The 16,074-nt window shown below is 36.5% G+C and overlaps 2 protein-coding genes across 2 annotated transcripts; both read right to left on the bottom strand.

Moving 5' to 3' along the window:
• Positions 1 to 1,422: 1,422 nt before the first annotated feature.
• On the bottom strand, positions 1,423 to 2,787 carry AOL_s00091g61 (uncharacterized protein; the record flags this gene model as incomplete). The annotated part of the gene is made up of 2 exons (XM_011125819.1): positions 1,423 to 1,972; positions 2,030 to 2,787. 2 exons carry the CDS (start codon positions 2,785 to 2,787, stop codon positions 1,423 to 1,425), a joined length of 1,308 nt encoding a protein of 435 aa, XP_011124121.1.
• Positions 2,788 to 6,508: 3,721 nt separating this feature from the next.
• AOL_s00091g62 (uncharacterized protein) lies at positions 6,509 to 6,916 on the bottom strand (the record flags this gene model as incomplete). The annotated part of the gene is made up of 1 exon (XM_011125820.1): positions 6,509 to 6,916. One exon carries the CDS (start codon positions 6,914 to 6,916, stop codon positions 6,509 to 6,511), a length of 408 nt encoding a protein of 135 aa, XP_011124122.1.
• Between the last annotated feature and the right edge of the window lie 9,158 nt (positions 6,917 to 16,074).

A 16,074-nucleotide genomic window follows, 5' to 3' on the forward strand; every position in this document is an offset into this window, starting at 1 on the left:
GTGATTTGTGGAGTCAGGTAGCTTCTGATTATCCCCTGCGTGGTGCAGATCCCATAGACTTGTCGAGCTTAGATCCTTCAATGTTAATTGCATAATAGGATTGAATGGCTTCTGCTCGTGCTTCAGTATCAAGTAGGTAAATGTAATCCGCCTCTCCTCGTGCCCCAAGGCGGCATGAATTGGCGGTAGATGAGACGTTTCGAGTCTGGGCGCCACATTCTTCAGAGTGTGGGTTTGTTAGATATGCCGACGACTTACCCGGCTGTACGCCTATTACGTCATCACGTACAGTTTCGTAGAATTTGACTATAAATTTGTAGTCCTGCACTTAACTTGGAACAAAATTGTTGTTTGTCAGTCTCAGAATTAAATTGTGAAATGTATGGGAGAGCTATTTTATATTAGTATATAAATGTCCCAAGTTTGAATACAAAAAAATATCCCAAAAAAAAAAAATTTCAGATGGGGAATCGAACCCCAGTCATCCACGAGTAAATAGGCTTTTATACCATAATACAAATATTGACATTGACCACTGGTTCATCACTGCTCATTATTGATATATTATTAGTTCAATAATGTCGCGTCTGTTTGTTCTTGCTGGACTTCAAAAATGTTGTGTTGGTGTTGTATTGTTGGATTGGCAAACCAACCAACACAAGAAGGTGCCGGGACTGCACAAGAAGGGTCGCCGGATGAGCAAACCAAAACTGTGCCGGTACGAGACCAAGACAAACTAATGCGTTGGACCAGCTGCAGTCTTGCAACCCCAAAGGAATCTTAGCATAATTATTGTCTACCCCAGGCCGGCCCGAAGCTGTTTCTAATCCTCTTATCTGGTTTGATTGTCGGGGTACGAGATTTCTATTGCCATACACCCAGTTGTCCAAAAGTATCTCGCAAGGGCTTAACTCGCCGAGTCGTCTAAACCAATCACAAAAGTGCAAAACCTATTCACCACATCGGCTTCCGAAAGCTACCTAGTGATACCAACGCTCAGTGAGATGACTAGTTAAAGCGAAGGAGAAAGGAAACAAGCGATTTAAGGTATCATTACATATACACAATTCAGCCCGCGTAGCTTCAAAAGTAATAGTTCCAGTATCGTCCAAAAGCAATTTTATAATTTAATACTAGTAGAGAGACTTTAAGACCACTCATACTAAGGTACTGCTTTCCAACACCCTTTTTAATCGGAAGTAGTAGAGGCTAAATTGGAGTCTGTTACTAATAATTGATAACACCACGCATTTTACGGAGCTAGATGTCAAGTGAGTTGTAGCATATATTTCTATCTACAAACGGCGCAACCAGAAATGAGGCATAGACTATTTGCATCATAGCTAGGCCTCGATAAATCGTTTCTCATAAGGAATCGTGTTTCCATAATTCTGCATATAGAGCGAAAGACGAAGAGTGTTCTTAATCTCGGTGGAACCTAAGCTTTTGCTTATAGTAGCCGTCCGGAGATTCATTCTTCTGACCAACTTGTTTCTTAAGCTTTTTCTTTTCCTCCTCAGTGATAGGTGTGTTCTTCAGTTCCTCGATGACATCATCATCATAGTCCTCTCCACCGAGACCCGCTTCAAGTTCTTCATAAGTAGGCTTTTGATTTGTTGGTGGCCTGGCAGTAGGCGTAATAGGTTTTCCGATATCCGTAGGCTTTTTCGTGGGCAAAACCTTTGTCTTAATAGTAACTATTTTGGTCTGAATTTCTACCGTTGTTTTTGGTGGTGGCTGAATAACTTGAGTCAGAGTGAGAACGCTATTCTTAGTGACGACAGAAACCGTAGTATGATCGTCTTTGATAATCGTGACTAGGTTGTTCTTCGTGACGGTGACAGGCTCGGGAGGAAGCACAACGGGCTCGACAGGTTGGACGACCGGAACCGGAACTGGTTTCGCCTGTACCACTTCCTTCACAACAGGTTGGAGCTGTTGGATGGGAACACATCCTCCAAAAGGGCCGTTCCTAATATACGAAATTAGCGTCTCTTACTGCCAGATGTGGGAGTGAAGCTTAACTTACTCAGCATAGTTTTGACATCTAAGGATGCAAATTCTTGGGGCGGTGTAAGTTCCCTCGCAGTTCATGTTCGCGGGTAATGTGACCTCAATGTCGCATGGCGCCGGGGCGCCCCACGAACGTATAGATTCGGCATTACCTTCGCAGTTTGTAGTTATTGGCAGGTCCCAGGCTGACCACTGATTCGCATTACCTTTATAGTCGATGAAGCATCTGAATGGACCACCGCCGTCCTGGTTTACCATCCAGGCTGTGATCTTTACTTTTCCACCTGGAACGACCTTCGGAATACCAGTTTTGAGAGTCTGTTTAAGAGCATTGTCATATCTAGTTTTTTGGCCCCACTCCAACCAAGCCATGTGGTCAATCCCCCATTTAATGTCGTTATACCCTTCAGATATAGTGTCCTTGTAGGGCCATGGCCATGCGGCCCCCTTTTTTGCTACATCTTGCCACTCCGCTTGGTTGACCTTCTGTACCTGGGTAACAAGAGAGTCGGTAGTAACTCCGCATCCATAATTATTATAGTTTTTGTTCCATTTAGTGTGAACGTTTTTACTGTCGAAAACTGATACATCTTTCTGCCAAGGGAAAAAACCACCCCCATCTCGTCTGTTTGCCGGATCGTAACCCAGTCCGTAACCGGCAAAGCTGTCATCGCCACTTCCCACAGCCTTAACGAAAACAACATGAGCGGATGCAAGTTCGGATACGCTCAAGAGAGCAATTGCCACCGGGGTTAAAAGGCTTGAAAAGTGCATTTTGATTGACAAAAAGAGGGTGTTGAATTTTGGTTTAGAGAGTGAATGATTATATGAGGGTAGTAAAAAAGATGATTCAGAGAATGAGTGAAAGTGGTCAGCGAAGGAGCCACAAAGCGAGAGTGAACATTACCTACTAGGTAGGCCTTAATTTTGATCGACAGGGACTGTGATGGTGAGAGTAGTAATCTCTCGAACTGTCGTTATGGGCCCTTCTTATACCCACAATAATGAATACAGTATCGATCCCACCATATTATGATATTGGATTATAATGTTAGGTTACAATTAAAGTAGGATTTCAAGGATACCTTTCACCTAGACCTGGTAATTAAAGTTGTAGCGCCGCTTATGAAAACCTTTACGGTAAGTTTTGGATGAAGTTGGGATGAACTCTCCCCTTCTGTTGATTTCCGAGTCACGCGTCTACGTTAATTTGCCGAGATTTTAGTTATAATTTCAAAGTTCCAGAACCTAGTTCCGCATGCAAACGCCAGAATGCTAACAAGCCTGCCAAAAGATCCGATTTCCTATCAAATACCGCTCGCATCGACGATCCTAAGAACTATAAGTTTACTATGTCGTTGTATGTTTCGATGACAAGATATTCTCGGATCTAGCCTACATTAGCATACATGGCCTGAGGTGGGGCACTTCGTTCTGACCTAGGATCTTGTGAAGTTGGCCCGCCAAATTTATGCATCGGCAAAAACTGACACCTCGAGCACACGGACCCGGTACCAAAAAAAGGACATACAGGGTTCGATGTCATCTGAATGATCATTTCTAGTATAAATCGCAATTGCTTTTAAATCTTGTCTCATATAGGTACAAACAGGTGTACAGATTAGGTAATGATCCCAAGTCGTTTCAAGGCAAGCCTGTTATTATAAGATCGCTAGCCCTACCCATAGGTCTTGCGCTATAGCGCGCTACAGCAAGGGACATATAATAAAGATATCAGAGTTTGTTAGTTATATATTATGTCTTAGTTGTCATGTATAAAAACCTTATTCACGTACTAGTAAATATCGCGGCCGAATACCCGAAATCGGGATGTGATCGCGATGGCGGCCATCGACCGGCATTGCGCGCCGAGCAATTCTTATTCTGGGTGTTATACGCAATAGGTTCTCCCACAGATATTAATTCGGACATCGAAGAGATCGATATCTAATTGGCTAGAAAATATGATACAACACCTGTGCGACATTAATAGTTAGCGTTGATAGCTAGCTACCGGCTTAGCGAGCTTAGATGGTTATATTATCATTATTCGGTTGTTCCTTGCAATATTCGTCCCATCTGACTCCTAGAGGCCGCGAGGGATATATTAAGTTTAATTAAGACGGCCGAACGGATACAATTTAACCTAAGTACTGAGCTTCCTTCCAGATACATTGATATCAGCTTAATTGTGACCGACAAATTCTGTCAAAACTAGTAAGACCTAAAGATCCGGTGATGGTAAGGCGGAGTTACTCACATTAACATTGAGGGAGGGGAAAAAGGCTCTATCTTAGCCCTTCGCGCCTCCTTTGGTACATCGATATTAGTTTCGACGATATCGGTATATCAAGATACCGGGTTCTAGCTCTTAAGCTCTTGGCTTTTCGAATCTAGATCAGAGAAAAATATGCAGGGCCCAAAGCGAGCCTTGATCTAGTAATTCTGCATGTCTTAATATACTGGCTTAATTGTCATTAATAACACGGTAACAGATTTCAACCCTAACCGTATACAGTGGAACCACGGGATATCGGATGGCATGCCCTGTTCGAGGCTGGCTAGCTGCATGCGAGAGCGTTGAGAGAAGTGCCATGCATGCATCACGTCCATTCTTGCCCCCTAAAAAGTCCACGTTTGAAAAGCCAATATCAGCTTCGCATGCGCCAATATTAAAGAGCAAGACAAGAGTATACTAGTATGCGCATCGAATGTCGCTTTTTAAAAATTTCCCTCGGTTCGGAGGACGTCGACAACAATCTCGCAAGCTGTTGTTACAAGGAGGCACCGTTCTCCCTAATCTAGCCTCAAAGCCAGATTTTAACCGATAGATTTACCTCTTAAATTTATAAATATCTTTAACGAAAGGGAGCTCTCAAGCGGTACCTCGTGATTGATGTAATCTTCTTGTAAAAAACTATAGCGAACAAATCAGGTTCCGTTCATAATATAAACATCAAGTTATATTTAGACCGTAAAAGATCCATCGACTTAAAGAATTCCAAACCACGTATAGCCAACAAAAGCTTTTGATGAGAGTTTTGTTGAATTTTATTCTATTCTACATGGTTTTGGTCTACCAAACATTGCACCCATCCCATCCCGCAACTCAGCCGCTTTTGTCGTTTTTCTGCAAATATTGGCGTATCTTCCTAAGAGCACTAGCTTGCGAGACAATAATATATACATCCAAATTCAACAAAATAATTAGGCCTCTACATGGGCCGAGCTGGGCCCGGATTGGAATTTGTGTTGCCGGTTATCTAGATCGATTTCAGTCCAAAATCTAGGTTTAATTCAAAAGTTTGGCTTATTTAGGGCTTAAATTCTGGGCTCGAAATGGGCTGGGCTTGAAATAAGCTTTTTGTTTTTTAAATATAAATTTTGCACTTAGCTTGGAACAAAATTGTTGTTTGTCAGTCTCAGAATCAAACTGTGAAATGTACGGAAGCGCTGTTTTGTGTTAGTACACAAATGTTCCAAGTTCGAATACAAAAAAGTATCTCAAAAAAAAAGTCTCTCTCAGACGGGGAATCGAACCCCGGTCGTCCGCGAGCAAATAGGTTTTTGTACCATAATACAAATATTGACAGGCGGAAATCTTGACCACTGGACCATCTGAGATGTGATTGGTTCAGTCCACTGAACCAGACAGCCGGTGCTATTCTTGGAGAAATTTCTCTCGATTAATTATTTATTAACCTCGAAATACTTTGGTCAAACATGGGAATGTTGAGACCGAAACTAGGAATTTTAGACAGACAAACACTTCTGATTTCTATGCTTCGAAGTCGTCCCAACTCCCATGGGCCCCGTACCACAACTATACTTTAAAACATGTTTATCTTATTTTATCTTGGGTTTAAATATGAGACCAATTGTTAGATCTTATAACATAGCTATTTTTCCAAGTATCGTCATTATATTATTGCGGTATTCCAGACCCGAATTTTTGCCTTTGGCATGTATACTAAGCATAATATACCCTAGGCCAAGTTGGGACAATCTCGGCACCAGCAGTTAGGAGCGTCCCCCAGACTAAGTAGTTAGAGTTGAAATAACTTCAACAGTAAAAATATTTTTCAAAAATGATTATAAACTTCATTAAACACAAACTTTATTTTATGATAAGTATAGTCGAATACATTATAAATTAAGGATGTATATATAGTTAGTGCATTGTACACACGACCATAAATCTATGTAGCCTTAGTACTCTTGTATATAATCAGGCCCTGAGATAAAAGGGAATGCGCGTAATAAGTTAATATTCAACTATCTATCATATCGATCTGAAGTTTTGGCATGTATAGAAGTGCTTTGCTAATTTTTAAGGAATTAAGCCTTCTGATTTTCTAGTGTGAGTATAAGAATAGTTCTGTGGGTGGAGGCTAATTATCTAAATATCTAGTATTGAGTGTTTAGGACTGAGACTGATTTCCGTTTTGGAGAGGTTTAGGAAACTCGAATTTTTGTAATTATCCTAGAATTAATTTTATGATTTGTCTGTTTTCTTCCTCTTTCCGGTATTATTCCCTCCTGAACCTCCTCCAGTACCCCCGCTACTCTTATGATTGTCTCGCCAGTTATTACTCGCATTGCCTTCACCATTCCCTTTATTCCCCTTCCCGGTATTGTTCCCTCCTGAACCTCCTCTAGAGCTTCCTCTAGAACCCCTACCATTGTTGTGACTGTCTCGCCAGCTATTAGCCCTACTGCCTTCACTATTCCCTTTATTCCCTCCGCTCGTGTAACCATTACCTCCATTCTTCTGGTAATCGTTCCCCTCGCCCCTCTGGCTATTCCCTGCACGGTTCCCTCTCCCCCCTCCATAGTTTCTAGTATGATTCTTGCTACAGTTTCTACTAGTGCTATTGCTTTTGTTTTGCTGAAGATTTTCCATTCTTTTTTTGCTACTCTCCCCACAAATTTCTTTGATAACGATGGAGGGAAATACGCCAGGATTAATTCGTATTTGATGTAACGTTTCTTCGATTATACTAATATCGTTCACTCCCAAAGATAACTTTAGGTGAATATTAATGTTTGTTATAGTGCTTTGAAAAGTTTGTTGGATTGTTTTTTGGGATGCTTCGATTTGCATATAAGAGTAGTGTTGTATTTGGGTATAGATATTTTGTAATTAAAGGTTATTATTATGGGAAGCGTTGATAATGGTTATATGGATATAAAAGATATTTGGTTTTTTTAAGCATGTTTGGATGTCTACGAAGATATTATTTTGTAAACAATTTTTCTAGTTGTCGGTAAAGATAATAATTTCGGGTTTGTAAGATTAAAATTTTTTATTTTACAGAGTTTGCTAAATGATTTGGATAATCGCATTTTATAATACGGTGTTGTCTCGCCTTTTGATATGATTGGTTACAAGGTTTTGTAGGTTATTTTGTAATTTAGTTCAGTCGACCTTTTTTCAGTTTATATAGGGAAAAAGAGTTTGTATGGATTCTGCAAAAGACTTATTAATCATAAGAGCAAACAGTTAGTTTTACATTGGTATAAATTTTTGGTTATAACAGAATCTATAGTTGTTTATCTAATTAAAACTAAATTTTTGTTGTTGAGTATTAAATTAATATTCTCGATACCACCAATAACAACATTGATAAAATAAATTATTGAGTTGCTTATGTTGACACCGAAAATAACGTGATAAGGGTATAAAAATGTTACTTTTTATTGTTATAATATTTTAATAATTAATTTTACTTGATTGATTTCTCCACAAATGTTGCGATAAACTTTGTTACAAACAAATTTAGGTATTTTGGATTTAAAATAATACGAAATTTCAAAAAATTTTAATCTAAAAGCTGGAAAATGAATAAAATATATTAATACTAACAAAAAATACTTTACTAAAAGTTAAAAAAAAATACTAAAAAAGATATTAATTATATGGAGTGAAAAAAATACCAAAAAGATATTAATTATACGTAATAAACAAAATAAAAATAGACAACAAAAATGCAATCAAATAATATAAGAAATATAATACTATTATAAAAGGCTTTAATCAGATAAACAATGAATATAGTTTTTTTATGTTGGTTTTTGCGATATAAAGGGATTGAGTGATAAATTTCGGGTTTTTGTCAACTCGCCAAAGCCTGGGGTATTTATGCATGCTCTCAACACCCGATCAATTCCAGGATCCATACTTAACACTGTAGCCTCGCCCTAAGGCGCCAAGTAGAGGCTGGAATCAGGTTATGCAATATCAATAAGTAATGGTAAATCCTTCACTCCTATCGTAGCGGCTAGAGTCATTGATTATTTTTAGTCTGGAAGGCCGGATGGGGAGTACACATGATATCTGCCTTTTCGCATTGAACAATCATGCACGGAAACAGTGGCTTGCCAAGTCGGTCTTGCTTTGTTAGTATATAGAACGCCTTTTGTACAGGGTCTCTACTGAAGGCTGGATGTTTTTATCACAAGTAACATGACTTCGAACATGCCTTGGCGAGTATTGCTGCAGATCCTATTCGAAACACCTAGAATTTTGCATTGAAAAAACCCAATGATCCTACACCGTTGAACAAAATGGGTTCTAGCAATGGCGTTAAACTGGCTTTGTAACCCCGGAAGTTCACCCTAAAGTCGTAGTTTGGGTTGCTAAATTTAAAATTTCGACTGAAGTTTCTGCAACTTACAGCCGTGAAATTTTGGCGCCGGGAACCAACTATACAACTATTCTTGAGTTAACATTACTCGTGACGCAGAGCACCGACGTCCAGCCAGGCGCCTAAGCTTAGGAAATGCCGGAATGGAGCCAAAGGCTGCCTGTACGTATTTTGAAACGGCTAATAGAGGTGGTTGGATGACCCCGCAGTTGATGCGCATCTGAGTCTTATATGCACATGCCATGCATATATATTTGCAGCCTTGCTGCATAATGAAGTCGCGGCGACTTTTATTCCATTACACATACATTAGTACATACTTAAGACTACTAAATGACGCTAGAAATATCTCCAAGATCAAGATAATATTATCCAAATATCAAAAAGTATATCTTATTGGTAAAGTATTCTGACCCATCTGCATGCCAAAAGGAATGCAAACATTACGTAACGTATATAACAAGTGCAAGGCTTGATCAATTGTACTGATTGATGGTTGACCCAGCCCTACAGCTGCAGCTCTACACCTCCGATTGGTCTATGGTGACACAAGGCTGATACAGATACCCCTTAGTAACATTATGTTGATTTCTTAAAAAGAACACATATGCAGTATCAGAAAGCTCCTAAAGCTGGAATAAACTATACATTTTAAGTCGATCATACAACTTTAGTTTCTTCTCCTCATAAAATGTATATTAAAATCCAATCCCGGTTTTAGTGTTTGGATGGCAGTGATTATACCATACAGGGTCTAAATTCGCAATCAAAGTTTGAAATCAGAGCTTGCTCACAGTCACCAGTCCTTGTGACGTCTAGGTACCAGACTACTGGCAGTAGGTTTCACAATAAGGGCCTCGCATTGGGGCCGCTCAATTAACCGACATCACCGTATAGCCAAATAGTTTTCGAGCTGCACAGAATTTACAATACTATTAGCTAACAATGTTAAATCCTTTTAATTCTATTTTCATATATTGGTCCTTCTTTTTGTTCACTAATTCTTTTATCAAAACAAATAAAAAAAATCGTGTTATCTTAATTCCATATAGTATTACAAAAAAAATAAAAATAGAGAACAATAACTACAATATCTTCATTTTACTTTTCTACCTTTTGAAAATCAATCAGTATGCTTGATTCTTTACTGTTTAAGAAGGTTACTGATTTGTTAAATATAGTTATAGAGAGCTTGTGTGGCTTAAATGCAGTATGTTATAGAAGTAGAATGTTCTCCCCTACAACTTGTATTACTGGCTCACGATAATTTGAGTTGTTTTGGGTTATATTGACCCAACATGCTAGCTTAAATCAAAAACTATGTTTAGCCCGACTTCTTAAGATTGTGTAACTTTATGGTCACAAAATATTGCTTTTCTTGATTACAGGATTACTTTTGCTATAGTGGCTCCGGCTTGTGAGATAATTGAGGGGGGGTTTTGAAGGTGTGAATGTATTCTTAAAAGTAAAGCTTATTAAGATTTTAGTATGAATAAATTTAAAGCTTAAAAGAAATTTTTTATTGTGTAGGATTGATAAAATCTTAAGTATAAAAAAATCTCATTTCTACCCCTTAATCTCAATATTTTTCGTTCACCATCTAGTAGATAAAAAAAAACAAGAACACTACTCTATAACTTTTTTATAACCTCAAAAATCACTTTAATTCTTGCAGAAATCATATTTTCTTCATTCAATATAATAAACATCGTATTCTCCGCCAACACAGTCAAGCTCCAATTGAACCAGGGCATTGAAAGCGCCACCTTCATTACAATTGGTACTGTTCTTGCCAACGGTACCAACCATACCAGCATCACGACCTTACCATTTGCATTCGTCGTCCTTACAGAGAATTCCGGAAGCCCGCCAAATACTTGATTTAATCCAACCTAATTAAATTTATTACCTCCAAAACTTACACTTTTATCAGTTTGTATAAAATTCCAAATTTTATAAAACTTCACCAACTTAAAAACTAACATAATAAAACAATAAATCCAAATGGTTCCAATATAGTTATATTCATCAGCCTTGATAACAAAACCGTTGCTACCTTCAAGCAGTAGGTAAAAATATTTGTGTTTTTCCCCTCTACTCAAAACTTTTTTAAATTACGCCCATAGTAATAATGATTATTTCGAAAATTAGACCCCCTTGTAAAAATTATCTAATTTATTATTCTTCCAATACGATAGCTAAGCAATAAAATTCAGAGAATAAAAAGAATTAAGTCCCATAATTTACCTATTTAATCTAATATTTAGACCAATTTTAATTTTTAAAGCCATCCATCAATAGTTGTTACGTAATAACCTGTCTCAACGGATTTTTGTTTGCTATGATATTTGCCATATACACCTTCTCAGCCTGTTAACATTAACAATTAAATTCAAATCCCAGATTAAATTAATAATATTCCTTGTACAACTGTAACTAAATATTATAAATAAGCTTGTTAGAATCAGAAATATTCTGCATATGAACTATAGCATCACTCCAAAAAAAGGTATATTTATGTATTCTCTTCAAATTTTAAATAATAAACAAAAATCAAAATTAACTAATACTATTTAATCATATTTTTAGGTATTTTACTAAAAAACTGGAAAAATTCTTATTCATATTGAGCTGATATATGAAAGCTTAGTAATATAGGGGTTATTGATTGGGTATTTACCTTTTTGGGATACCACAACTTGATATGGGCTAGCAAACCTAGCCAAACTATTAAATTGTGGTAAGCTAGAACGCTTTTAAGTAGATTTCAACTGGATATTAAGACATTATCAGCACATAGATAGGTATTTCGTATTTATCCGCTAGGGCTTTGAAAGTGTAGCTAATGTTTCTTAAGTTTCTTTGGTCCTTCTACAAACACGTCCCTTACCGCTAGACCCTGACCCCCGTTGTAATTTTGATTCCCTAGTTGGTGAAGGCGAGGATGCAACTGACCGGGGGGCTTGGTGGTACTTGGGGTTCCGGCCGTCGTAATGGTGGTTTCGAGACTCCTATATCCTCACCATCTGTATCACAATAACAGCAAATCCTATCCGCTCCAGTTTTAGGTTTCTCAGGTACTGTCGACATACATTCCGAGCAAACAGCCGCGGATAAAGCCTTCTAATAACTCATGACTATAGCCATCCAAAACTGTTCGTTGGCCTCGCTTGCTTCATCTTCCGGCTTTGACATCTCCGGTTGCTTCTGTGGTAGAAGGTGGGGGCGGCATACTACAGTATGGTTATTTATTTTGGACTTTTTGTCGCGCCTTACCTCTTTCTCGTTTTTTCCCTTCTTTTCGTCCTTTCTGTAATTCAGGTTTTCTCTTTCTTTGGAATTTTTCGACTTTGCTTGTTTTTTTTACTTAGGATAATCTTTTTGTCGGGCGTGTTTTTTTAACTATGAATATTTTTTTAATTCTCTATCTTCCTTTGGCTTTGTATATTCCTTTTACTCTCTGTTTTTTTTTTGCTTTGGATAATTTTTTGGAGCTGTATGATCGTTTGGTTTTAAGCCCGTCTTTGTTTGGTTCTCGGTCTTTAGTAATTCTCATCTATTTGGGGGGGGTTTCTACTGAGTTGGATTCTTGGTGGAGGATCTTTTCAAGCTATATTTTAGTTTAGGTGGTCTTTTGATGACTCGGCTTTGCAATGGGAACCACTATAATATTTAGGTTTTTTTGCAGGCTCTTTCACTGACGAAGGTTTCGGTGAGGACCCTTTCCAGTTTGGCAGTCTCTGAAGAGTGTTTTGCTAATGTCCAACTATTTGCAGTGGATTGATATGAGGTGGTGACTTTTCTAAAAAATCTTTCCGAGGCTGCTGATGATAACAATTGGATGTATTACTCCAAAGCTGTTATAAATTGCCAGGGGAAAACTTTTTTTAACGATGCGTTTTTATCCCTTTTTTTGTCTAAAGAGTTATTCACCTGCTGACCTTTCATTAAAAAATTAACCCACAATGGTTCATTAATTGGCAAGTTGTTTTTGAAAACAACTTTCAGTTTATCTTCGTTTGGATTATTAAACTAAAAATTATGTTGTTTTCAATTATCGTTCCGAATGTCTTACTGTAGTAAATCTTCAATCCACGCTTTTTGCTGTTTTTGACCATTATTTTATGTTTTAGGTTTACTTTTCTTTTCTTTATTGTTTTAATTATCAGATACATTTTTATCATTGTTATTTTATTTAAATTAAGATTTAGATTGAGTTGGAGGAAAATTTTTGTGATCAGGGGGTGGTTATTCTACTCGTTTTTTGGGATATTGCCGGGGATAGGATTGAGGGACTCTTCGTCTTTGTTGTAAACCATTGTTTGTGTAGGTGGATAGATGATAAAAAGAGGACTGGTAGGATTCGTGTTTAGAGGAGTAGGTGACGGGATGGAGAATTTGGTGGGTTAAGAGCTTCTGAATACATGTACACAGCAGAGAAAAGCCGAGACATCATGATATGGCGATATTATTTAGTAGCTTGCTATAGATGTGTCGATAGAACTATTAATATCAATTTGTTACTCTATTTATGCTTATTACTTTCTTCCTTACCTGACTATTATTCGATTCGTATTGAATACTATTTTTTGTACATTATTAGTCTGCTGTTTGTAAAAGAGAAAGGTATGGTATTAATTCTTTTGGTTCGATTGAAATCCTTTATCGGAAATTAATTATGGGGATATATAGAAGAGGTGTGGATGATATTTAAAGAAGGGTCTGTGGGTATTTCTATAGGGAATTATTATGACTAGAAAAGAGATCGAAAGATGGGCTGCTATTGGATGGTGAATTGTATTTTGATGCTGGTACCTACTGGATGAACCTAAGTTCTGCTCGTATTGGAAAAGGCGATGGACTGAGTATTAAAGAAGTATGAATTGGAATTAGAGATGGGTTTGATCCAGTTAAATGAACTTGTGTTTTTAACTTCCTAATTTATAGATGTACCTAAATTTATGATTCCATTTGAAACATTCGAACAGCTAAAAAGCCATATTAAAAATAATCATAAAAACATGAAAAATTACAAAAGAAATAATTATTTCGCGTTTTAGCTTGCAAGAAGGAGCGGTTTTGCTTTTTATTTTTAATTTACTTTGATATCACACTCGACGGGCTATTTAATATTAAAATTTCAAACAAGAAAACAACTTGTTGGAATAAGAATAGAATATATCTAGAATATAAAGGTCAAAAACCAAAAAAAATAAATATCTGGCTGGATTTCAAAATGTTTTCCAAGGGGGTATTTAAATTAAATATTAATTTATTTTATTAAAGATGTGGAATAAATTAGTTATTGGGATATAGGGCTAATAAATAAATTTAAATATTATTTTTAATTTTGAATATGCTTTAAAGTAGTTTTAGTAAGGGGATTTAGATATAAGTTAATTAGTTTCAACTTTAATGTAATTGGTTGATTTTATTTTTATTATAGGCGACAGATGGTGTTAGCTAAAAAATACAGACTATGGCCTAATGCAAACAAATTTATTATAATTTAGTTTTTAAAAGCCAGGGCGGCTTTAGAGTTATTAGCTAGTAAGGCTTCAATTTCTACGTTTTTGCTATGTTTTTTTTTCAAAGATAGCTCCTAATTTGATGATGTAGATTAATTTAAACCCAATTCCGAATACTGGAGTGGGATGTCATTATCAAATGGTAAAACATTTAGATAGATGGACTATGGTGTACCCATCCAAACATTACAAAATTCATAGTCTTCACACTGATTTGTAGTTAAGAAGTGGACAAGGACACTAGATACTAGTAGCGGAAGTAATATTAAAATATTAGTAATGTTTACGTGAGCAAGTTTTAAAAAAAACTAAACAAAGAAAGGTTGTGTAGGGGTACAGTGAGATGTATTTCGATATATTATAATATTATAAAAATAGTGTAAACTGATAAAACTCACTTAAAATTGCCGTGGTTTGATGTTAAATAAAAAAAGATTTTAGAAAATAAAGAGTTAGAAATTTAGATTATGAAAGAAAACATATTTATTTTAGTTTGTCTTGATCTGTGTTGTAATAGATTTGCAACAAATTGGGGTTTGGTATTTTTATATGATCTGGCTGGATGTGGTTTTATAAAATATTTGTTGATTTTGTGTAAGGGTACGGCAATGAATGCCCCTGTAATTATAATCAATTCGAAATTTAGTATGTACAGATATTTTCTAAGCTTGGTGGTGTTCTGGGTTTTATGGATTTATTATCTCAATGTAATTTTAAGACAACATCTCGAAGAGTTAGCGCTACGGTAATCTCAGCCTTTGATTGAAGTAAGAAATAGATATGGAAATGTTACTCTTGAGTTTGAGCTTTAACGACTGATTTTAGGTTATCCTGCGGAATGGGAACGACAGATCAAATAATTATGGTAACAAAAGAATTTATTCGGCACACACGTGGTGTATGTATGTTGTTCTAGCTTTTATAGAATTTAATTAATATCGATACACTCTAAATTAAGATCCATTCGAATTCATTAACGTAAAATTAGCTTCTAAGCTAAGGTATAAGTTGACGTGATTAATTTCAGTGATTCTCGGTATTAATATTTTTCGAAGTTGGTGACCGTCTGCGAAATGAATTAATTGTGATTGTAATTAGATGCATTATTTGGCCCTCCCAACCACCCTGGCCATATCTCGTCAATGTTGACATGCCCGCCGGCTCTAGCCTCTGCACCACATCTGGGTCTAGCCACAAATCAATTTTGCCAAGAACGCGGAGTGGTACCATGTGAGGCTGGCCACATAATCATTTCATAGCTGTGGTAAACAACCTGGCATGTGCATACGTGCATTGAACTTCAATTGTCGACAAAAAAATTTCGAAAAATAGAATTATAAATATATATATAAAATATGTGTAAAAAAATGGGTCTTAATCACCGAACTATGTTATGTTGTATACTTCGATATATATAATAAAAATTTTATGTGATATCTATATTATGTGATTTTAACCACGTAATTTTAATTATAATTCAAAATGTAATTAGGCTGAATAAATTATTTTTTTTTCTCTAAGATAAATAGCAACTTTTTACAAACTGCAACAACACAATAACAGATAATTGAGTGGTTTACATTTTCGGCACCTCTCTTGCAACGGAAATTAAAATTAATAAGAATACACCACTACTAGTTACAAGTTGCGATATCTCTAAAACAACAATGGTTTATAAATCAAGCGTTACCGCAGACACCAGTAGTAATGAAACTCAAGTTGGAGACACAGTTAAAGACAATAAGTTGCTACCCCTGATATAGATTATATTCCTCTGTGCGGTACATTTTATCGAGTTTATAACCTTCTTTTTTATTTTCCTATATGTTAATAAAATGTATCGAAAAAATGGATTTCTCGAAAAAGCTAACACGGGCTTCTATAAC

Source organism: Orbilia oligospora (genome assembly GCF_000225545.1).
Source record: "Orbilia oligospora ATCC 24927 unplaced genomic scaffold scaffold00091, whole genome shotgun sequence".
Taxonomy (NCBI): Eukaryota; Fungi; Ascomycota; class Orbiliomycetes; order Orbiliales; family Orbiliaceae; genus Orbilia; species Orbilia oligospora.